Genomic DNA, 23261 nt, shown 5'->3' with positions numbered 1-23261 from the left:
TAATCGTAAGTAGTAGCAAATGCTGTTGTGTTGATAAATACCAAGTACAGTCATAAAGGGAGCGATTTCATCATGTTCCAGAATGATATGGCTGTTAAGGCTTTCCAGGTAAGCCAGAGAGCTGAGACAATCCTCATTCAAGTGAGAAACGAATTTGCCCCTCCTTATCTGCAGGTGAGTGTTAGAAGGACGATGGATGGATTTGAGGCTTTGTAGTAGGACTGAATTCCCAGGATGAGCTCCAACCACTTCTGAATGCCCCAGAGATAGCTATGTTCCTGATCTGGTCTGCACCAAGTCCACAGAAGCTACACTCACTTTTCCCTGCTGAATTATCAAAATAATTGCCCTTCAGCCCATATCTCACTACCCTGTAGACAGAATCCACTCATTTCCCTATTACATGGGCTACAGTTGCTACTTCAAATGAAAACCTGGGAAGCCAATTCCCTGCTGCGGCTGAAAGTGTATAATTAGCTTCTCTTGCAGCCTGTCCCCACTGATTTTTCTGACGCATGTTGCCTGGAGTGTGCCCTTTCTGAGACCTCCAATGTCTTCTCCACAGCTGGAGATGCCTAAAACTGCACGCAGCACTTCCTGTGGGTGTGGCCTTGCATTCTTAGGACTAAAGGGTACCCGTTACATGCCAAATGGATCACAGGCTCCAGCCACTCACAGATGCACAATGCTTTTAAAAATACAGCGGTGGAGTGTGAGTGGCTATATCAGATATGAGCGTCTTCCATCCCCTCCCTTGTCTTTTAAAATACGATTTTGTAATGGTGGCCTGAAGAAACACTATAATTGGTCAGCCTGGGGTGCATTTGAAGGCCTTCGCTACCACGTCATTAGCTATTCTCAGGAGAGGAAAGGCAGGGTATCCCCCCGGGAGAATGACAACACACTTGTTTCAAGTTAGGGAAGAGCCTGCGGTTCTCTTCCTGAGTTTGAGGGAAAGCGAACACACAATGTTCATTTCCTAAATACGGGATGTGCTGCGCTAGCAGGTCATTTTCCACCATGTCACATCCTTCTGGATGAAGGCAGCAGGGGTCAGGACAGGAAATGGCAAATTCTCAGAATGAGACAAGGCTTTCCCAGGGCAGCCATTGGTTCTCTGGAACTATAAAGCACACTCATCCAGAAACGGCCTCAGATTGTACTTTGGTTCTCTGGAACTATAAAGCACACTCATCCAGAAACAGCAGCCAGAAGTGAAAGGTAAGTGGGGAACCCGGAGCCATATATTTGGGATGACTTTTTCTCATTTTACCTGGAAAATTATCCCTGGTAGACTGGATTCTGGAAGCATGGAAGTAAAATTAAGTCCTATGAGTCAGGAGATGAGGAATCTAGCCTGGGCTCTGTGAAGGATCAGCTGCTTCTAGAACCTGTCTGATGCAGGTGATTCTTCCAGGCAAGAATAATGGTTTCTGCCCTGATAGCTCACAGCTTTGAAATGCTCTATTTTTATGGGTCATTTGCCACTTTTAAGACGTTCCTAATAATGAAGAGTACAGTGGACATGAAGGTGGGAATCTTGGCAACTAGGATGAATGTGCTTTTCCAAGACGTACAACTTGTTACTATGTTCGTCAGTCATCTTCAGTTGGTTTCAACTTAGTACAAGTTGTTGAACAAAAATTTTGGCCACTTTATCCAACCATTACTCATTTTTTTTTTAAGGAAACTTTCCATAATAAAGAGACACAATGACACTAATTTAATGTAACTTAGTTTAAATTAAGCACCCAGCAAAGATTGATGTTTCTGAAGGTCCAAGTAGCCCTATTAGAAGAATAAAGAGTGCAAACCTCATTTTAGGTTTAATTCTAAGAAAAGAGCTTGGAAGAACCACAGGAAGAAGAGTTGCTTCAGGCAAGCATCTAACTTAGTTTCTTCTGCTTGGTAGAAAACACGATTTTTGAGGTTTTGGTGACGCCTTTTTCATTTATTAGAGAAAGAGAAAAGTATGTGGCAAAACTCCTAGGATCCAATTTTCATATAATGGAAGGGCTTTGCAAACTGTACAACCTACGACTTACAACGTGTTATCTTAAACAGAGCGAAGGCCTCGGTATTGGAGAAGCCTTCTAAGACCACGCCCCTCCCAGTTTAAATCTTATTTAACACACAGCTGACGAAACCCATCGTTAGCGTTCCCTGGGAGACAAGCAGAAGATGGCACCATTCCCGTTTCCATTATGCAGAGATGAGGTCCTGAGAACGTGTGGGGCTCCACCCGGATTCCGGAACAGGTCTTCTTGGAGAGCCTGAGCCACGATCCACCGCAAACAGACCCGTTCCCCTAGCGTTGCAGGGGACGCTCCGCTGAACGCGAGCCCGGGAAGCGGGGCGGGAGCGGGGGCTGGCTCGGAGACTGCAGGCTGATCGCTCGTCTGTGTTCCCGCAGGGCATGGAGAGGCCGCAGGGGCCCGACGCGCTGCGGCGCTTCCAAGGGCTGCTGCTGGACCGCCGAGGCCTGCTGCACGGCCAGGTGCTGCGCCTGCGCGAGGTGGTCCGACGCCTGGAGCGCCTGCGCAGACGCTCCTTGGCGGCCAACGTGGCCGGCAGCTCGCTGAGCGCCGCGGGCGCCCTGACCGCCATCGTGGGACTCTCGCTCAGCCCCGTCACTCTGGGAGCTTCGCTGGTGGCGTCGGCCGTGGGGCTGGGGGTGGCCACAGCCGGAGGGGCTGTCACCATCACGTCCGACCTCTCGCTGATCTTCTGCAACTCCCGGGAGCTGCGGAGGGTGCAGGAGATCGCGGCCAGCTGCCAGGACCAGATGCGCGAGATCCTGAGCTGCCTTGAGTTCTTCTGCCGCTGGCAGGGCTGCGGAGACCGCCAGCTGCTGCAGTGCGGGAGGAACGCCTCCATCGCCCTATACAATTCTGTCTACTTCATCGTCTTCTTTGGCTCACGTGGCTTCCTTATCCCCAGGCGGGCGGAAGGGAACACCAAGATTAGCCAGGCCGTGCTGAAGGCCAAGATTCAAAAACTGGCCGAGAGCCTGGAGTCCTGCACTGGGGCTCTGGACGAACTCAGCGAGCAGCTGGAGTCCCGCGTCCAGCTCTCCACCAAGTTCAGCCGTGGCCACGACCTCAAGATCTCTGCTGATCAACGTGCAGAGCTGTTGTTCTGAGAACATCCTTTCCTCCTAATGACCGAGGCCAGCAAATCATCCCCATGGGATGCTCCAGATTTTGTAGCTCCCTTAGGAAAACACCAACTTGGGTTAGGAGCTGAAGGCAAAAGATGAGAAAAACTGTTTTTGAAATGGGTGGGTTCCCACAGCCCTTCTTTTCCCGTCACTGTGACAGCTGCCTGGGCTTGAGTGCTACAGACTTTTCAGTTGTGTGATCCTAGTGGAAGAATGTGACCCCAAAACTGTTTTTTTTAATCAAAACCTTTCTGTCTAAACACAGCTGGACAGGCACTTCTGTTTTAAAGTTATTTCAGGGTCCCTGACCCTGCCCTGGTGGCTTGAGCTGAGACTAGAGAGGGTGCCACCCACTGGGTCCTTGCCAAGTCCTACTAGTCTTTGAAGTCCTCAAAATGCCCGTGAGAGGAGGCCCTTGCCTGTCTAGCTAGAGTTTCTGATACAAAGAACTCCAGAATTCAGAGCAAATCAGCCCTTCTCTGAACGTTGTAGGACAGTTCAGGACCCAGAGAGGACCCTGTTCCTCTTCGCTTTCCTCTCAGCTCATCCACTCCCAGATGCAGCCTGGGTATGGCTCCCAGTCCAGACCTCCAAGTACTCAGAGGGGAAGCCTGCCAAACCATCTTCTAAGTCCTGCTCCCTCACGTGAAGCAGCTGAGGCCCTGATAGACGGAGCGACTGATAATCTCATTTCCCAACACCATTGTGTTCAGAAGAGAGTGATGGGTTTTGAGTTAGACCGTCCTGGGTTTGAGACAGGGTTTGTCACTACTGTGTGAGCATAGCCACCTGATCTCTCTGAGACTGTGTAAAACAAAGATGATAAAACCTCACCCTGTTGTGAGACGTTGAATGAGCCAAAGTGCCTAGCATAGTGCTGGTTCACATAGTGTAGTCCCTGGAATGGCAAATTAACATCACCCAGGAACTTGCTAGAAAGCAAATTCTTGGACACAACCCGCCAATTTATGGAATCAGAAACTCTGGATGTGGGGCCCAGCAACCTGAGTTTAAACAATTTCTCTAGGTGGTTCTGTGGCACACTAAGGTTTGAAAACCACTGCAACAAATGCTAACTTCTAATCCCCTCAATGAGCTTTCACGAAGTCTGACAAAAGACAGACTGTCCCAGGAGCCAGAGAGAGAATGATTGTGTGTGTGCACGCGCATGTGCATCCTGGGGCAGTGTCTCACCATATGAACTAAGGGATGTAACACTATAAAACCATTAGAGGGCAGTGTTTCCCACTTATTGTAGAAACTGGTACAGAAAGGAATGTGAAGTTCCCGAAACTGAGCTTTCTCTATTATTACCTTCTCTGAAAATAGCCAGTCCATGTATTTTTTAATTTATTTTAAGTTTGTAATTTAATTATTGTTTATTATTTGCATTTAATTTTATTAAATCACCACATTTAGAAAATAATAAGAGCAAGTTTCTAAATGGGAGACTGCTGAGGCTCTTTGCAAGAGATGAGATTAAGTTTCTAAGGCAAGGCATGAGCTGGAAACAGCATTGCTTTCCTTGAATGTCTGTCTCCTTCAGGGGGATTTTTTTCCTCTAGTGTTTTAAATGATCCATTTAAGTAAGCGTGGAGAATGTCGAATAGCAAGGCCAGAAGCTGAGTTTAAGCTTGTAATGGAGGCTTGCATTGTGTGATGTATACTGAGGAAGCATATTTATCCTGAATGTATTTTGCCAGAAGATAACACTTGACCTGGAAAAAGAACCTGTTTAGTTCAGGAAAAATAAAAATTTAGAGATATGTGAAGGAAGCACTTAGAGCTTGCAAGCCCAATGTCCTATGAAGTTATGTCTTATGGGTGACAGAATAGCATGATTTATGGTGGTGATGTGTTGCATTTTCACTTTGGGGTATGTAAGAAACTGTCAGTGAAAATACAATTCCTTCAATTTCCATTCTTAACAGCTGTAATGTTGAAAAATAAGTTGAAAAGTCTTTGGGACCATACATGCGAAAACTGTGCCTCTGTTATTTAATTATTTAATATGCTATACATGTACCTAATCAACCCCCATCCTTCCCAATGATGGCAGTTTGTCTGAGGAAGTATAATCTCAGTACTGGGGTTGGGGAGAAGAGGTGATATTTCTATATTTTTATTTTTTCTATAAATTGCAATTGTCTGTATCCTGGTTTATTTTGAAATGTATATTGGTTTATTTTCAAGCTGATGTCATCTCCTAGACTGCCTCACCCAGATGCTGGCATTTTTTTTTGAGACAGAGTCTCATTCTGTCACCCAGGCTGGAATGCAGTGGTGTGATCTTGGCCCACTGCAACCTCTGACTCCTGGGTTCAAGCCATTCTCCTGCTTCAGCCTCCTGAGTAGCTGCGTTTACAGATGTGCACCAGCATACCCAGCTAGTTTTTTGTATTTTTAGTAGAGATGGGTGTTCGCCATATTGGCCAAGCTGGTCTTGAACTCCTGACCTCTGGTGATCTGCCCACCTTGGCCTCCCAAAGTGCTGGGATTACAGGCGTGAGCTGCTTCGCCTGGCCAGATGCTAGCATTTTAGGTCACCGGGCTGTAGTTCACATTGTTAGTTGTGTTGTGGGATAAAGGTACAACTATTCCCTAACTCTACCTTTTATTTATGCTTAAGTTTAAATTATATTCTTCCAATGCCTAAGCTATTCCCTGGAAATAAAGTGGGCACTTCTGGAAGCAGCAGCAACAGCAGCAGCAAACTTTTCTTTGGATATTTTGGATGTATCAGAAGTTCTATACTTTTGAAGTTATGATTTCAGTGGCCCGCTTTATATCTAAGGAAGAGTGTCTACTTTGGAACAATACTTTGCACATAGCAGGAACTTAAGAAATGCATTTGAATAATTTAATTGACTGTTTGGCTATCTTAATGAGAATGTGTTGATAACGAAACATCATCCATCCCTTTATGTATAAGATTGGAGCCTCTACCAAGATTTAGTCAATTTCAGTTAGATTGATTCTAGAAACAAATATTTATTCATTTCTTTTGTGGGGATGTGAGTAAGGCTTTTCCTTAAGGTCTTCATTCTATAAATGAAAAGGTTGAAATGTGTGTCATAAAAGGGAAGAAGGAAGAGGGATATTTAGATGTTAAGTGTACTTTACAAAAATGTCAGAATTTGAGAAATAAATATGTTTGTACTAAATGTTTAAGTGCTTCTTGGGTTTGCAATCATTTTGGTGGTTTTGTTTCACAATAAAGGAGATTCACTGGGTTCTGCATTGTAAGGATTCAGTAAAACTACATTCTGCTCCATTAAAAAAATAATCCTTAGCAAGCATTCGGCTTCTAACTGCTTTGATGCACTTCCCTCAGGCACCTGTCATTTCCAATATGGCAAGTGTCAAAATCAAAAGTATTTACTGGGAGAAAAAAGAGAGGAGTGGTTGTGGAAGTCTCCCTAAATCAGATATGTTAAGCCATTAGCCAACGTGGTATATTTCTCAATTAATACTTTAGAGTGAATTGAGACACTGAGATACAGACATTGTGCAGAGATAAATGGGGATACGGTCACATGTAGCAACTCTTGAGTTCATTTTTTCCCACTGTAGCAAAATTAATGCCTTCCCTTTATTGAAATAAATTGCTCATTCCTCAAACGTTTTGATCTTTCTGTAATTAATTTCCTAGTCCTATGTTTCCTTGGGTATGAAGCAGTAACTTTGAAAAGGGGCAAATGTTTAATCATTTTCACTTAGAAGATTCAGATCAAACTATATGAATCCATTTTTTAAAAGTATTCAATGCATACACAGGAATTCCCTTATTGCCTTGAAATCAGACTTCCGGCAGTCTCAAAACCTTTGAACATAATTATAACTTGGGAAGGAATTGAAAGGAAACCTAGAATCAGCCAGATTAGCCTTCACAAAATCCAAACACTGAAGAGAGGTGGACAGGGAGGGTGAAGGGCAGCATGTATATCAGGAAAGCAAAACTTTCCCGTAAATCTCCGGGGGACTTAACCTTGCAAGTCACCGATCTTGACCATGCAAGACAGGCTGGGAAATGTATTTTTAGCCAAGAACAACGTAGCCCCTAGTAGTATTAAGATTCTGTTGGTAAGAAAGGAAAGGAGGGTGACCATTGAGAAGGGGGTCCAGCAATCCAAACAAAAAGCCTATTGTGGTTGCTGCAGCCAGTTGGGAGAGACTGCTGTGGAGATGACCTCACTATCTGAGTGCCAGCTGCACCTTGGAAACATTCCTGGGTCTGGAGGCTGCACTGTTAATGACTGTACGACCGAAAAAGGCTGTGTTGGCAGGCCCCTGACTGTTTGCAGAGGCCAGCCGCAAGCTGGGATCCTGCCTTTGCTGAAGCATATGGTATTCCTGTAGTAACAAGTGTCCTTTTAGTTAATTGCAATAAATCTCTTGTTAACTTGACAGGAGGTTGGGATGTTACTTTTTGCTCCTGGCAAACTCAGAAGAGGAAAAGTAAACCCTGCTGTGGTCTGGAATAGGACAAAGAGTGAGCCCTTAGATCTGAAAACAATCTCTTAGCAACCAGAGAGTTGTTAGGAGAGGGGAAATCGTGCTGATGAAGCAAGATCCATCCAGGGGCCAGGAATGCACATTAGGGGTCCTCGGCACCCCCACACCTGACTAGCATTAGCACTGGGTTGTGGAGAGAAGGCTCTGTGATATGGTCTTTGCCTGCACACATAGAGACTGTCTATACGAAGCTTTATCTGCAGAAAATAATGCTTAATCTAATTTTGTATTTACACTATAACCCCAGAGCTCGGAGGACAGGCAGGCCAGTGACCTGATTCGCCCTGAGCTTTAGCCATGGGTCACAGCCAAGGCCTCTGCCTCCCTTACACACAGGAGCAGCCAGATCCTGGCTTCCTCCAGCATTTGTGTGAATACGGTTGACAAATTCACCAAAATAATTGTAACTGGGAGAAGCTTTTTGTGTAGATGCAGTTTGGGGTAGGGGGATGCCTAAAAATCTTTCTTTTAGGTGAAACTTCTTTTTCTAGGGCTCCCTGGTTGATAAGCAGACATTTGTTTCTGCCCTTACTTTGTATTAAAACTGTACTCTCAAAATACTATTTAAAAACAGTATTTTTCTCACTGCTTAAATAAAATGACATTTCAGTAATATTGAACATACATATGGGTTATTTAACAATAACAATTGCTAAGACTTATTGGTAACTCACTAGATACTGTTCTAATTACAATTTGACCTGTTTCATTTCATTGACCTTGCAAATCTCTTGTGGTTTGCACGCTACAATTACCCTATATTACTAGACAAAGTAAGGAGTTTGAGAGGTTGCCTTGCCAGCATGAGGCGCCCCAGAATTTGAATTCTGGCAGCCTGACTCCAAAGTTCTAGTTATGCTCTTTTCTTTCTTTTTTTGGGGGGATGGAGTTTCACTCTTGTCGCCCAGGCTGGAGGGCAGTGGCACGATCTCGGCTCACTGCATCCTCTGCCTCCTGGGTTCAAGCAATTCTCCTACCTCAGACTCCTGAGTAGCTGGGATTACAGGTGCCGGCCACCATGCCAGGCTAACATTTGTATTTTTAGTAGAGACGGGGTTTCACCATGTTGGCCAGGGGGGTCTTGAACTCCTGGCTTCAGGTGATCTGCCCACCTTAGCTTCCCAAAGTGCTGGGATTATAGGTGTGAGCCAACGTGTCTGGCCAGTCCCAGCACCTTGGGAGGCTGAGGCAGGTGGGTTGCTTGAGTCCAGGAGTTAGAGACCAGCCTGAGCAACATGGTGAGACATCATCTGTGCAAAAAACTTTAAACGAACTGAGCGTGGTGTTGCACACCTGTAGTCCCATCTACTTGGGAGGCTGAGGTGGGAGGATTGCTTAAGCCCAGAAGGTCGAGGTTGTAGTGAACTGTGATTGCACCACTGCACTCCAACCAGCCTGGACAACATAGCCAGAACCTGTCTAAAAAAAAAAAAAAAAAAATCTCTTGGCAGTAACAGTCTAGCCAACTAGAAAGAGTAATCTTATGCCAGTAGGTTAGTCAATCAGAAATTAAAATATAGTTTTGCAAGTTAGTATTTATAATAAACGATGTGGGTGTGATTTGAAAGTTACAGAACTTTGCTCTAATCATACCTATATACAGGCTGGCACAGTGGCTCACGCCTGTAATTCTAGCGTTTTGGGAGGCTGAAGTGGGTGGATCAACTGAGGTCAGGAGTTCGAGACCAGTCTGGCAAACATGGTGAAACCCCGTCTCTAATAAAAATACAGAAATTAGCTGGGTATGGTGGCCACACGTCTGTAATCCCAGCTCCTCGGGAGACTGAGGCAGGAGAATCACTTGAACTCAGGAGACAGAGGTTGCAGCGAGCTGAGATTGTGCCACTGCACTCCAGCCTGGCTGACAGCGAAACTCTGTCTCAAACAAAACAAAACGGAAACCTATGTACAGAACAATACTTTGCGATGGTCCCCCAAATCTCCCAAACATGGCAAGATTCTTGTAAACAAAACACCTGAAGTGGAAGGACGTGATTTATAAGGACCTTTTGCTAACTGCAGATGCACTGGAACTGAAGATAACAGTGGAGCCCACACGGACATGAAGGAAGAAATTACTGGTCGAACAGGCCTATCCAGATCAGATTTGAAAACCTCAAAAAAATGAAACTTGTTGGGGTCATTCCATCGAAACTACCACTGACCTTGCTTGTCAAATTTCTTCCTGTTAGGGGTGTGTGCTCAGTTGCAGTCTAGCAGTTATGGGCTAAAAGCGCTGGAGGCATGTGGGTGAGTACATAGGTATGAGTAGGAATAACACGTTGGGTATCACACGTCTTCATCATAATGCTTTGCCTGTGGTTGGTTTGATTCTAACATTGTTCTCTGAGGTTTTGCATAGTGAACACTATTAGCTGTTTAATTCTCATCCTTTCTAACCTCTCTGTAACTTCTGACTTTGCTGAATACCTGATTATTAAGGCACCCTTTCTCTTGAATTCTGTGACACCAGCCTTTCCTATTCAGTTTCCCTGACAGCTTCTTTTCTCCTCCAGTCTTAAAGTTCAAGTTCCCCTGAGCCTCAGACCCAGGCTGCCATTCCCCTGACCTCACCACACAGCCCTTCACTGAGCATGTGCGTTTCCAGGGTCTCAGTAGTCGTGGGCTGGATGTTGGTAAGGATGAAACCAGCTCCAAAGGATTCTTTGGGGTCAAGTTGAATTTGGTGGGTATCATATAAAACGAAAACAAATGAAATCACTGACTGACTGAAAAAGGTTGCAGAAGAGTGCACATAAACCAAAGCCCTAGCTGCATTCCTACTATCCCATTCCTCTCACTGATGTGCTGTACTTGACTCCAGCCAGATGCAGACATTCCCATCTGAATGTCTAGGAGCAATCTGTGTGTCTCTTATGTAAATTTATCACTTGATACCTTTTATTAAATATGTATGTGCCTACCCCAAGGCTCTTAAGGACAGAAACCACATCATAGACATTGTTAAATCTCTCTCCAGCTCTCCAGCTCCTGCCACAGGAGATGCCCAATAGCATTTGTTGACTGAACAAGCAATGTTTATCCTCATGGATATGCTGGCACTGCTTCTTAGAACCTCTGAATCTAAATTTCTCTGTAAAACTGGCCCAGTTTCACAGCTCTTCTATCAAAGGCAACATCAGTCTCCCAATTGTCTACCTGGAAATATCATCATCATCATCATCTCTAAATTGTCCTTTTTCTTACTTCTCTGATATACTTTTCTTTTTTCTTTTCCTTTTTTGAGACAGGTTCTCCCTCTATTGCGTGGGCTGGAGTGCACTGGTGTGGCCACTGCTAAAGTCCTCTCAACCTCCCACCATGATCCTCCCACCTCAGCTCCTGAGTAGCTGGGATCACAAGTGCTCACCACCATGCCTGGCTAATTTTTGTATTTTTAGTAGAGATGGGGTTTCGCCATGTTGCCCAGGCTGGTCTCGAACTCCTGGGCTCAAGCGATCCACCTGTGTTGGCCTCCAAAGTGCTAGGATTATAGGCATGAACTACCATACCTGGCCACTCTAATATACTTTTGCCAAAGTATTTCCTTCCCATGAAATGTCTCTCCCCTCCGTTTTGATCCATTCTACTGCTCCCACACCCACCTAGGCTTTTATGTCCTAACACCTACGATGACCTTCAAGCTGTTTCCTAATTCCAACTTCTTTCTGCTCAAATTCACCCCATACTTCAATCCTTGATTCATTTACATAATTCCAGGTTTGTTTATAGTTCAAGCAAACAGAACATAATCTTGTCTAAACTTTGACTCTGAACTTGAGTACACACCCCAGAGAAGTGCCGAGTTCCTGTGGTGTTTGTTATGATGGATGACACTATGAAGGGCTAAAAGGAACTCAATTCTGTGGTTATGTATTTATTGATTTTTGAGGTGGAGTCTCATTCTATTGCCCAGGCTGGAGTGCAGTGGCATGATCTCAGTTCACTGCAATTTCCGCCTCCCTGGTTCAAGCAATTGTCCTGCCTCAGCCTCCTGAGTAGCTGGGATTACAGGCACGCACCATCATGCCCAGCTAATTTTTGTATTTTTAGTAGAAGTGGGGTTTCACCATGTTGGCCAGGATGGGCTCGAACTCCTGACCACAAGATCCGCGAGCCTGGGCCTCCCAAAGTGCTGGGATTACAGGTGTGAGCCACCGTGCCCAGCTTGTTTGTTTATTTATTTATTTTTGAGATAGAGTCTCACTCTGTCACCCAGGCTGGAGTGCAGTGGTGTGATCTTGGCTCACTGCAACCTCCACCTCCCAGGTTCAAGTGATTCTCCTTTCTGGGCCTCCTGAGTAGCTGGGATTACAGGTGCATGCCACCATGTCTGGCTAATTCTTTATGTTTTTAGTAGAGATGTAGTTTTGCCATGTTGGCCAGGCTGCACTTGAACTCCTGGCCTCAAGTGATCCGTCCACCATGGCCTCCCAAAGTGCTAGGATTATAGGCGTGAGCCACCATGCCTAACTGACTCATGTTTTCAAAGGATCCCTTTGCTGCTATGTTGAGAACTGATGGTTGAGAGGTAAGAATGGTAACAAGAAGACTAGTTAAGAGGCTCCTGCCATAACCTAGGTCAGAAGTGTTGGTAGCTGGGAGTGGAGAAAAGTAGCCAGATTCCGGATACATGATGAAAGCAGACCCGCAAGATTTGTTGGCAGATCGGGTGTGGGAGGTGTAAGAGAGGAGTTCTGGCTTGAGTAATTTAGAAAGATGACATGGCTATTTCCTGATGTGGGGAAGGCTGTGGGAGAAACACGCTGGGGAGGAGTGGAGTCAGGAGTTGAGTGTTAGAGATTCCTGACATATCCTAGCAGGCAGCTGAATACATGAGTCTGAGACCCAAGGAAGGACTTAGAAGGGCGATATCCATTTGGGGATCCCGAGCAAGTTGGTGGTATTAAAACTCATGAGACTGGATGTGGCCACAAGAGATGAGTGGAAATAGGCAATACAGAGACCAGGTCCAAGGATCCAGCCCCGGGTACTCTGACATTTCGGGTGGGAAGGGGTGGGAATAAGGAAGAACTAGCTAGGAAGACAGAAGGGACGGCCAGCGAGCCAGGAGAAAGACCGAGTCTCCAGTGTATTGAGACCCAAGTGAAAAGGATTTTTCAAGGAAGAGACAGTTGGATACTGCTAAGGAATCAAGTAAGATGAAGAACAGGAACTGACAGTTGGATTCGGCAGCATGACGGTCCTAAAGGAAGTCTCCCTGGAAACGTTTTGGGCAAAAGGCTTACTCAAGTGGATTCAAGAAACAGGAATGGGAGGCGGCCTACACAGACAATGTGTACGAAGAGTTTGCTGTCAAGGAAACAGAGAAGTGGGCAGTGGCACTACAGGGATGTGGGGTCATCAGAAATACGTTTTAAGATGGGAAGAAATAACAGCATGTATAGATATTGGGAGAATCATCCAGTGCAGAGAGAAACATTCATGGAGCAGGAGAGAGCACAGGGACTTCAGAGGAATGTCCTTGAGAAAGTAGGAGGGGGTGAGATCTGGCCCAGGGCTCACGTGGAGGGTTGGCTGCATTTGGCAGGGGCATGACAGCACACCTTCAAGAACAAGAGGGAAGGCAGATAAGACGGGCGGTGGAAACGTGGCAGTTTTTTTTCATTTTTTCACTGAAATAGGAAGCAAGTCATAGGCTGAGAGTGACAGTGGGAGACGGGGCACGGGAAGGCTGAGCTGAGTTGGTTCAGGAAAGTGGGAGTGGGAGAAAGACGCAGTAAGGAAATGCACAGGCTCACCAGATTGCACAAAGGACCAACACAGACGGACAGTTTGCTGAGCAGGTTTTCATAACATATGATCGGCAGGCTGAGGTGGGAAGATCACTTAAGCCCAGGAGTTTGAGATCAGCCTGAGCAACAGAGTGAGATCTCATCTCAAAAAAAAAAAAAAAAAAAAAAAAAAAAAGATCAGGCCAGGGACAGTGGCTCACGCCTGTAATCCTAGCACTTTGGGAGGCTGAGGCAGATGGATCACATCTGAAGTCAGGAGTCTGAGACCAGTCTGACCAACATGGTGAAACCCCGTCTCTACTAAAAACACAAAAGTTAAGCAGGGTCGGGGTGGGGGCGGTGGACACCTGTAATCCCAGCTACTCGGGAAGCTGAGAAAGGAGAATCGCTTGAACCCAGGAGGCAGAGGTTGTAGTGAGCTGAGATTGAGCCACTGCACTCCAGCCTGGGTGACAGAACGATTCTCCATCTCAAACAAACAAAAAACCCAACAGATCAGAGAAATGTAGTTTTTTTCCTTTACCAGCTCTTAGGGTTCTTAGATACAAACACCAGAACCTCTTCTAGTGAGGCAGAGAAGGAATTTATTAAAGCATATTAGGAAGCTCGCAGAATCTCCAAGAAAGTAAAAGTCAGGCTCAAGGGCAATGCAGCCAGGAACAGCACACCATGCTGTGAGATCACGTCTCCGGCAGAAACCCCGCTGCTGCTGCTGCAGGCTCGGGCACCTCATACCGCACGCCTAGCACAGGCCTGGACGTCACAGCCTTTGCTGCTGCCCCTTCAGCAGGACAACTCTCCCAATGGCTGTGTCCACTTCCTTGCCCGACCCGCGTCTGAACTAAGCTCTGGTGTGACTGTGTCTGTGTGGCAGAGACCAAGTCATGTGTCTGGGACCCAGGTGCAAGGGAAGGTGGAGAGTGAGTTTCTGGTTTCTACTTCAAGGAGATGAACTTAAAATGGGAGGAATTTGCCAATCATTGGAAAAGATGATTACAAGATGTTGGGCTGTCATCAAGCATGAGAAGTGTCCAGGAGACCAGTGAATGTTTTATTTATTTTAAGCATTTAGATATCAAACTTCCTCTATGAAATTCACATGCTTCTAGCTTCAGTGTAGCTGGAAGCCGCTGTGTATTACACTCATTATTTTATTGTGGCCTTGGTATCGGGATTGCCAGGGAACTTTATACACACCTCCATTTCTAGTACTTTTTTAAAAAATTGTGTATACATTTAATGCTGGGTGCGATGGCTCATGCCTGTGATCCCAGCACTTTGGGAGGGTGAGGCAGGTGAATCACTTGAGGCCATGAGTTTGAGACCAGCCCCGCCAACATGGAGAAACTCTGTCTTTACTAAAAATACAAAAGAATTAGCACACGCCTGTAATTCCAGCTACTTAGGAGACTGAGGCAGGAGAATCTCTTCAGCCTAGGAGGCGGAGGTTGCAGTGAGCTGAGATCGGACCGCTGCACTGCAGCCTGAGTGAGGAAGTAAGACTGTCTAAAAAGAAAATAGTGTATACATTAAAAAAAAAAAAACCAAAAAACACTTGTATGAAGGGAATACAAGGAAACCAGAAAACCAGGAAATGACTCAAAGCTGCCTCTTCCTTTATGACCTGGCCCGGAGTGTGAACTGACCTTGAAACCCTAGCCCCCGTGGCTTTCTACATGAGCATTATAACACAACATTCGAACTTCCTGCTCATGGTGACTTCACGTTGAACCCATTCGTTATACATTTTATTTGCATTATAAACGTCATTGTCCTCTTCAGTTTGGTTCTCAGTCTGAGACACCAGATTTTTCGGGAGAACTAGACGGAAAAATCTGTTGTATCTAATGGACCTGGGGACTCAGGGGGCCAAATGGCGGGTTTGGTAGGAACGTTGGCTTTTCTGCCACACTGCCACCCCAGCCCGGCTGAGCAGCTCCTAGCCACCGCCTATGGGTTGGTGTCCATCATGGGAGTGGCCACAGCCTTGTTAAATTATGACATTCCTAGGTCGGTTTCTCTCTCTCTCTCTCTCTCTTTTTTTTTCAGATTCAGAAACTCCCTGTGATCCATCTGATTAGTAAATAAGTAGGCTCTAGGGATTTATTCATGCTAAGCACACTCACAGGAGACCCATCTACCAACCACTCATTCACCCACTGGGCAAGTGTTTCTGAATTCCTGTTCTGTGCTAGGCAGTGGGAATTGCATTAGTGCACAGCACAGATGTGCTCTAGTCACTGCTCCGGTAACGCCTGCATTCTGGTGGGAAATCAAACAACGATAAAATTTATTTTGAACTCTGATGGCAGTGACACAAAAGGAGGAGAAGTAGTGCGAGTCCAGACGAATTTTGGCAACAGAGTCTGTAAGACTTGCTGATGTGGAGCCTGCAGGAAAGAAAGGGGTGAGATGAAGAAGGTGAAGAGAAAAGCAAGTACTGGGAGAAATCCAGATGCTAAAGTTTTCATGTTCACTGGAAGATATGGCCAAATTGAGGCTCAAAACGGATTACCCACAGAAGAGACGTCCTCTGAAGTGCGTAGACTCTGCAGAAGACAAAATAAATCGGCTTAAGCGAATTGAAAACGTTTTGAGCGTATTACTGATATTTCTCTTCATCCTACTGGGGATAGTACAGTGCCAATGTAGTATCAACACACTTGGGTACATTGGCACTCTGGGAGGCTGAGGTGGGAGAATCACTTGAGCTCAGGGGTTTGAGACCAGCCTGTGGGACATAAGGAGGCCTCATCTCGATAAAAACAAAAACAAAATCAAAACAGAATCGCCCAAAACCGACACTAGGGATGGCACGGGATGGTGTAAGGGTGAGCTCTGGACCAGACTTCTGAGTTTAGGTCCTGGTTCCTACCACAGCCACGCCTTCTGAACATGACCTCTTCCCTTCCACGTATTTGCCGCTCCTCCAGTGTTTTCTAGCTGTCAGTGGTTATGCCACTTTGCTCCCTGTTAAGCCAGAAATCTGGGAATCCCTGACACATGCCTGGATTTCATCCTCCATGTTAAATCAGTCGTGAGGATTTACCTAACCTGTATACAGCCTTTAAGTGTCCATTGTTCTCCAACGCCACCATCTCCTCTCTGCTCCAAAATGCCATCATCTTCTGCTCAAACAGCTGCTAGCTGATCTTCCTGCATCCCGCCCCTATCCAAACCACTCTCCACTGCAGCTGAGTGAGGACTCCTTTCAAATGCTTCCATGCTGAAATTTCTTCCACGGCTATTCATTGTCCTTAGAATAAAGTCCCACAGCCCAGATCCTTAACCTGCTCCATAAGGTCCTGGCAAGGTCCTTCACTGTACGTCCAGCTTTTTCATAAATTGCTGCCTTATCATTTCTTTTTGATTTTTTCAACCGCAGGGGCTTCACTTGGAAGATTCTTTCTCTCTGTAGACCTCTTGCCACACCCTACGCAGCTAGTAAGTGCTGCTCAGCTTTCAAGTCTCAGTTTAAAAGTCACAGGAAAGGCAGGGCACAGTGGCTCACACCTGTAATCCCGGCACTTTGGGAGGCTGAGGCAGGCAGATCACCTGAGGTCAGGAGTTTGAGACCAGCCCGGCCAACATAGTGAAACCCTGTCTCCACTAAAAATAGAAAACTTACCCAGGCGTGGTGGCGAATGCCTATAATCCCAGCTACTCGGGAGGCTGAGGCAGGAGAATCGCTTAAACTCAGAAGCCTGAGGTTGCAGTGAGCCAAGATAGCGCATCTACACTCCAGCTTGGGCAACAAGAGCGAAACTCCGTCTTGAAAACAAACAAACAAACAAACATTAAAAAAAAAGTTTCAAATTAAAAGCAAAAAGAAAAAGAAATCAACAAATAGCAAGGAGTAGTTTTTTCCCTCTAGACAAGAGTTGGTTAGAAAACTAAGTAACTTGAACTGTCTCTTTTCTGGATTTATGTAGACTGCTGTCTTCTCTCTCTGCCCCCATTATTACATCATCTATGTATGTCCTTTCTTCCTCTGAACATACATATTCATGACAAGTTAGCACTCACAAGTCTAAAGATAATTTCCTGACTGACTATGTAGGGTATGGGTTCCTTCTTGAATAAAGGGCACTTGGTCCTAAGTGAGCGTCCTCCAAAATAGACCTCCGCGTATGCGGCTTCTCAACCATTTTGTGCAGAAACTGATACTGATTTTTCTTTGAGTCCTTCACAGAAAGCCCTCTCTTGTCCCTAAGTTGGGGGCTCACTCTACTTTTGCTCCAGAACCACCAACACACTAAGCTGCTCACCCCCACAGCGGTCCTGGGTTCCTGGGCTGTGGCAGGCTTCACCCACGTTCCTCACCCTTCCCTTGACCCAATGCCTAGAGCCACAGTGCTTTCACAGATCTCCAAAAACAGGTTTTAATTTCTTTTAAAATCTAAAGAAGGCCAGGGCAGGGCGCGGCGGCTCATGCCTGTAATCCCAGCACTTCGGGAGGCTGAGGTGGGCTGATGACTTGAGATCAGGAGCTCAAGACCAGCCTGGCCAATGTGGTGACACCCCATCTCTCCTAAAAGTACAAAAATTAGCTGGGCGTGGTGGCACGTGCCTGTAGTCCCAGCTATTCAGGAAGCAGAGGTTGCAATGAGCCGAGATCATGCCACTGCCCTCCAGCTTGGGCGACAAAGTGAGACCCCATCTCAAAAAAGAAAAAAAAAAAAAAACATAAAAACAAAGAGGCACAGCTGCGTTGGCTCATGCCTGTGATCCCAGTGCTTTGGGAGGCTGGGTGGGAGGATCACTTGAGTCCAGGGGTTCAAGGTTGCAGTGGCACAGTCAGAACTCACTGCACGCTAGCCTGGGCAGAAGAGAGAGCCTGTTTCTAAAAAGTAAAAATAATACAATAAAAAAGTTGTTTTTGAGCCAAAGAACAGGTTTTAATGTGTAACATTAATATATTTGTCTATATACTACTGCAGTTGTAAAATATAATTTTTAATACTTTTTTTGTGAAAGAAGAGGGGCATGAAGGCGAAGGAGCCTGCGGCTCATGAAAACCTTTGAGTAAGTTGGGGTCAGACCTTCGACCTCTCCTTCTGGAGTTGGGATATTGTTTCAGGCTTGCTTTTCCTCCCTCATCATGTAGAGTGTTTATTTAGATTTCCTCCTCAAGCTTTCTCATTGTTCTGAAAGTACAGGATATGACACGGCTCAGTTAACTAGAATGGACCTCTATTATTTCCATTCCCAGAATATAAATATCTGAACTGCTTCTCACCTGATAGGAATAGTCAAAAGCTGACAACCATCTCAGCCCGGCAGGTCCTCTTCTGAACACACCTGTGGCCATCCTGTGGATTTGACATCAATCTTGCCACTGGGGTGGGTGTTGTTCCCAGGCCCAAACCTTGCTGGCAGGAACGGATCAAGGAACTGAGCAGCACTGACACTGCTGTCACTGCATGCCACATTCTTTTCACCGCCCTTGAAACCTTGGGGACAGTGGCACCAGAGGAAGTTCTAAAAGCAGCCTGTGTCTGACTTATCCAAGAACAAACAGAAAAGACTCTTGCTTGGCTAAAATCAACAGGGTTTTATGTTATAACTGAGTTGAAAGGTTTAGATCAGTTTCCTTAAAGCAGCAGCCACCCCCAGACATCTTACGGATGATTCTCTCTTTTCTGTAACACATTTGAACAAAATTCGGGTAACGTTGGCCGTTGTATTATGTACGCATTTATAGACCTTCCAGTTGTTTCCATCTGAGTCCCCTTTTCAGGCGTTTTAATCGCTGCTTCCCCTCGCTCTCCAGTCAGGACCCTCTCCTCCTCTCAGCTCTTCCTTTCCAGTTCCACTCTCCTAAATGCAATCAGGGAATGAGTCATGGGGAAGCAAAACAAATACTGCAACTGCTTTCTCTCTTTGTTCTTACAGAAAAGTCTGTGTGGCTGGTTTTGAAGAAGAAAGCTGCTTTCGATTATGTAAGATTATGTTCTTTTTGGTAAAAGCTTTGGTCTGGTCTGAAGAGGCTTGGCTTTTTTTTTTTTTTTGAGACAGAGTCTCACTCTGTCACCCAGGCTAGAGTGCAGTGGTGTCATCTCAGCTCGCTGCAACCTCCACCTCCCAGGTTCAAGCAATCTTCCTGCTTTGGCCTCCCAAGTAGCTGGGTTTACAGGCGCACACCACCACACTCGGCTAAATTTTGCATTTTTGGTAGAGACGGGGTTTTGCCATGATGGCCAGGCTGGTCCTGACCTCAGGTGATCTGCCTGCCTTGGCCTCCCAAAGTGCTGGGATTATAGGCGTGAACCACGGTGTCCGGTCTAAGAGGCATGGCTTCTAGTCTTATTTCTTGTGATCTTTACTATTTCTTTACTCTTATGTCTCCTTACTCTCTGGGACTAGAGTTCTCATCTGTCAGATGAGGGGTACAAATGCCCCAGCAGGTCCACATAACAGGGAAGAAGAGGAAGAGCCCAAGTGAGCTGCGTAGGCTTTCTTTGGGAGAAGATGACGTCCCCTTATCCCAAAGCATATGTATGCACTTTGGAGACCATCTAGGGTGGCCCGAGAGGAGAGCTAAACAGAGAGATGGAGTGCCTTAGACGGGGTAGCATAATGGTATGCCTGTGACTGCCCAATAGAACCAATTTCAGGGTGGCCTGGTGTCTTATCCAGTGTGTGTCTTCCCGCCTTTCTTTTAACTTGGAGTGAATGAATATAAAAAGACCAAAGGCCCCGGCCTATTCTGCAGGAGTGTAACGTTTTTAAAATTTTTATTATATATATATATATATATATATATATATATATATATATATATATATATATATATATATTTGGAGGGCGAGTCTCACTGTGTGGCCCAGGCTGCAGTGTAGAAGCACGACCTTGGCTCACTGCAACCTCCACCTCCCAGGTTCAAGTGATTCTCCTGCCTCAGCCTCCCGAGTAGCTGGGATAACAGGCGCCTACCATCATGCCCAGCTAATTTTTGTATTTTTAGTAGCGATGGGGTTTCACCATGTTGGTCAGGCTGGTCTTTAACTCCTGACCTCAAGTGATCTACCCACCTTGGCCTCCAAAGTGCTGGGATTACAAGCCTGAGCCAATGTGCCCGGCCAAGAGTGTAATCTTAAAGACGGAAAAACCTCACTCCCTAAAAAACAAACAGTGAAGCCCTCCCTGGTCTGCTGGGGTTCCTGATCCCAACACTTTGCTGAGTTTTACTTCAGCCAGGCAGCATTTACAGAGCATCCACTTTTTGCCAGGCCCTGTGCTTAGAGCCAGGGGTATGAAGACCATCCCTTCTCCCTTAGATCAGGGTCCCCAGCCTCCGGGCCGTGGACTGGTACCAGTCTGTGGCCTGTTAGGAACCGAGCTGCACAGCAGGAGGTGAGCAGCAAGCAGGTGAGCAAGCATGACTACCTGAGCTCCACAACCTGTCAAATCAGTGGTGGCATTAGATTCTCTTAGGAGCACAAACCCTATCCCAAGGGATCTAGGTTGCCTGTCCCTTATGAGAATCTATTGCCTGGTGATCTGTCACTGTCTCCATCACCCCCAGATGGAACCATCTAGTTGCAGGAAAACAAACTCAGGACTCCCATTCATTCTACATTATGGCAAGTTGTATAATTATTTCAATATATATTACAATATTATAATTATGGAAATAAAGGGCACAATTAATGTAATGGACTTGACTCATCCTGAAACCATCCCTGCCCCAACTCGGTGGAAAAATTATCTTCCATGAAACCAGTCCCTGGTGCCAAAAAGGTTGGGGCCACTGCCTTAGATGGTCTCCTTTTCCCACTCTTTCTACAGCTTATCTCCACAGAGAGTTAGAGGAATATTTTCAACATGTAGACCATGTCTCTTCCCTGCTCTAACCCCCCAGTGGCTTCCCTCTGCACCAGTCCAAGGGGACCCCTAATCTAAGAGAGAAAAAGGTCTGGGATTTGCATTTTAACACCCAAATCCCAGACCTTTTTCCATGGGGCCCTGCAGGGTCTGAGCTGAGCCCACTTTTCTCACTGAACCCTACCCTTTTTGTTGTCACAGACACCACTGTGATGCCTAAATCAGGGATTTTTTTTTTTTTTTTTTGGTGTGGTGGTGGGAAAGACAGCAGGCATATTGAGTTGAGTTCATCACGATTCTCAGGCCAAGCACACTGGCATCACAAAGTCCCCTCTCTTGCTTTGTGTATTTATTATTATTATTATTTTGAGATGGAGTCTTGCTCTGTCACCCAGGCTGGAGTGCAATGGACTGATGGCCTACTGCAACCTCTGCCTCCTGGGTTCAAGGGATTCTCTTGCCTCAGCCCTCTGAGTGGCTGGGATTACAGGTGCACACCACCAAGCCCAGCTAATTTTTAGTAGAGACGGGGTTTCACTATGTTGACCAGGCTGGTCTCAAACTCCTGACCTCAAGTGATCCACCCACCTTGGCCTCCCAAAGTGCTGGGATGGCAGGTGTGAGCCCCCTTCCCCAGCCTATTTTCTTTTATACTTAGTTTTTTTTATTCCCAGTTCCCAAATTTATTCTAATTACTCTCCCTCCGCAGGCAACCATTCTAAAATATTTCAAGAATCTTCTGTTGGATGTGTTTTAGCAGAATGTGATATCTGTGGGCCTATATTTTAATATACTTGATGTATTTTATGCTTTTCTCACTCAGCACTTTGAGATCTAATCATATTGTTAAGGGCATGTTTGTAGACACCATGTTCACATTTTAACATGCATTTTCCCAGTGACGGGCACCAGATTGCCTCCAACTTCCCATCCTCAGGAATAAGGCTGCAATAAGCACCCTGCACAGTGTGAGGCCCGAGTGACAGGCCATGGGAGGGCACTTGCTGGCCATGGGGCATGCAACATACAGCTCTGAATTTGCTGCTTTCCCAAATAGCCTCAGTAGCTTCATGGTCTTGGTACTTGTAATTCTCTTACTCTGGAATAATTATCTCCTGGGCTCTTACAGCATTTTCTCCTGCTCCTCAGTGAGGTCTTAGCTCAAAATCATTGTCTCAGAGAGGCCTTCCCAGTCTCACAGTTATCCCCACAACCCACCCTCCCCAGGTTACTCTGTCATTTTTACTTACACAGGATTTCACCCTGTCACCCAGGCTGGAGTGCAGTGGCACCATCTTGGCTCACTGCACCCTCAACCTCTGGGCTCAAGTGATCCCACAACCTCAGCTTATCAAGTAGCTGGGCACATGCCACCATGCATGCCAGGCTGATTTTTGTATTTTTTTGTAGAAATGAGGTTTTACCATGTTGCCCAGGCTGATCTCGAACTCCTGGCCTCAAGTGATCCGCCTGTCTCAGCCTCCCAAAGTGCTGGGATTACAGGCGTGAGCGCACCCAGCCACTTTTCACAATTTGAAATGGTTTGTGATAGCTTATTTATGATCTGTCTTCTTTTTCTCCACGAGGGCAGAGGTCACTGTCCTGTTCACTAGGTATCTAGCATAAACTTAGCATATGGTAGGTTCTCAACATGTTCGAATAAATTAATGAAATAATGAAAAAAATAGTATTGTGATACCAATCCGTTCCAAATTCTATGGTTAGAAAAGTGAGAGACGTAACTGGCGACACACGTAGGGAATGCTCTTTAAGAGGGACCTAAAGGTCAACTGGATTTCCTGGTGATCAGTCCCTTCTGCACTCGGATCTATTCCCCAAGCCTACGCGCTCATATCCACCGCTAATTTTGAGCTGCATTTCCACTGGGCCCCACCCGTCTAGCGGACGGGTGCAAATCTCTGCAAGCCCGCAGGGGGCGCCCAGAGCACACCGACCGGGGAGAACTAAAACTACATTTCCCGGCATCCCGCGCGCCGCAGACC

The 23261-nt window shown here is 46.0% G+C and overlaps 1 protein-coding gene and 1 long non-coding RNA gene across 3 annotated transcripts; one reads left to right on the top strand and one right to left on the bottom strand.

Annotated features, from left to right (window-relative positions):
• The first annotated feature begins 1154 nt into the window (after window positions 1-1154).
• APOLD1 (apolipoprotein L domain containing 1) lies at window positions 1155-6324 on the top strand. Of its 2 annotated transcripts, none has more exons than XM_009003302.5 (2): window positions 1155-1221; window positions 2414-6324. In XM_009003302.5, exon 2 carries the CDS (start codon window positions 2417-2419, stop codon window positions 3140-3142), a length of 726 nt encoding a protein of 241 aa, XP_009001550.1. In that variant the 5' UTR covers window positions 1155-1221; window positions 2414-2416; the 3' UTR covers window positions 3143-6324. The 2 variants fall into 2 exon arrangements, with proteins under 2 accessions (XP_009001550.1, XP_035111180.1); XM_035255289.3 differs by having other exon boundaries at window positions 2065-6324.
• An 8602-nt stretch (window positions 6325-14926) lies between these two features.
• On the bottom strand, window positions 14927-17349 carry LOC118144076 (uncharacterized). The gene is made up of 3 exons (XR_004728549.3): window positions 16486-17349; window positions 15951-15980; window positions 14927-15821 (listed from the first exon to the last, which is right to left on the bottom strand). It is a non-coding gene; the product is annotated as an uncharacterized LOC118144076 (long non-coding RNA).
• Window positions 17350-23261: the final 5912 nt, after the last annotated feature.

This window comes from Callithrix jacchus, chromosome 9 (genome assembly GCF_049354715.1).
Source record: "Callithrix jacchus isolate 240 chromosome 9, calJac240_pri, whole genome shotgun sequence".
In the NCBI taxonomy this organism is placed as follows: domain Eukaryota; kingdom Metazoa; phylum Chordata; class Mammalia; order Primates; family Cebidae; genus Callithrix; species Callithrix jacchus.
Note: the sequence above shows the minus strand (reverse complement) of the source record. Positions and strands in the feature narration are given on the sequence as shown.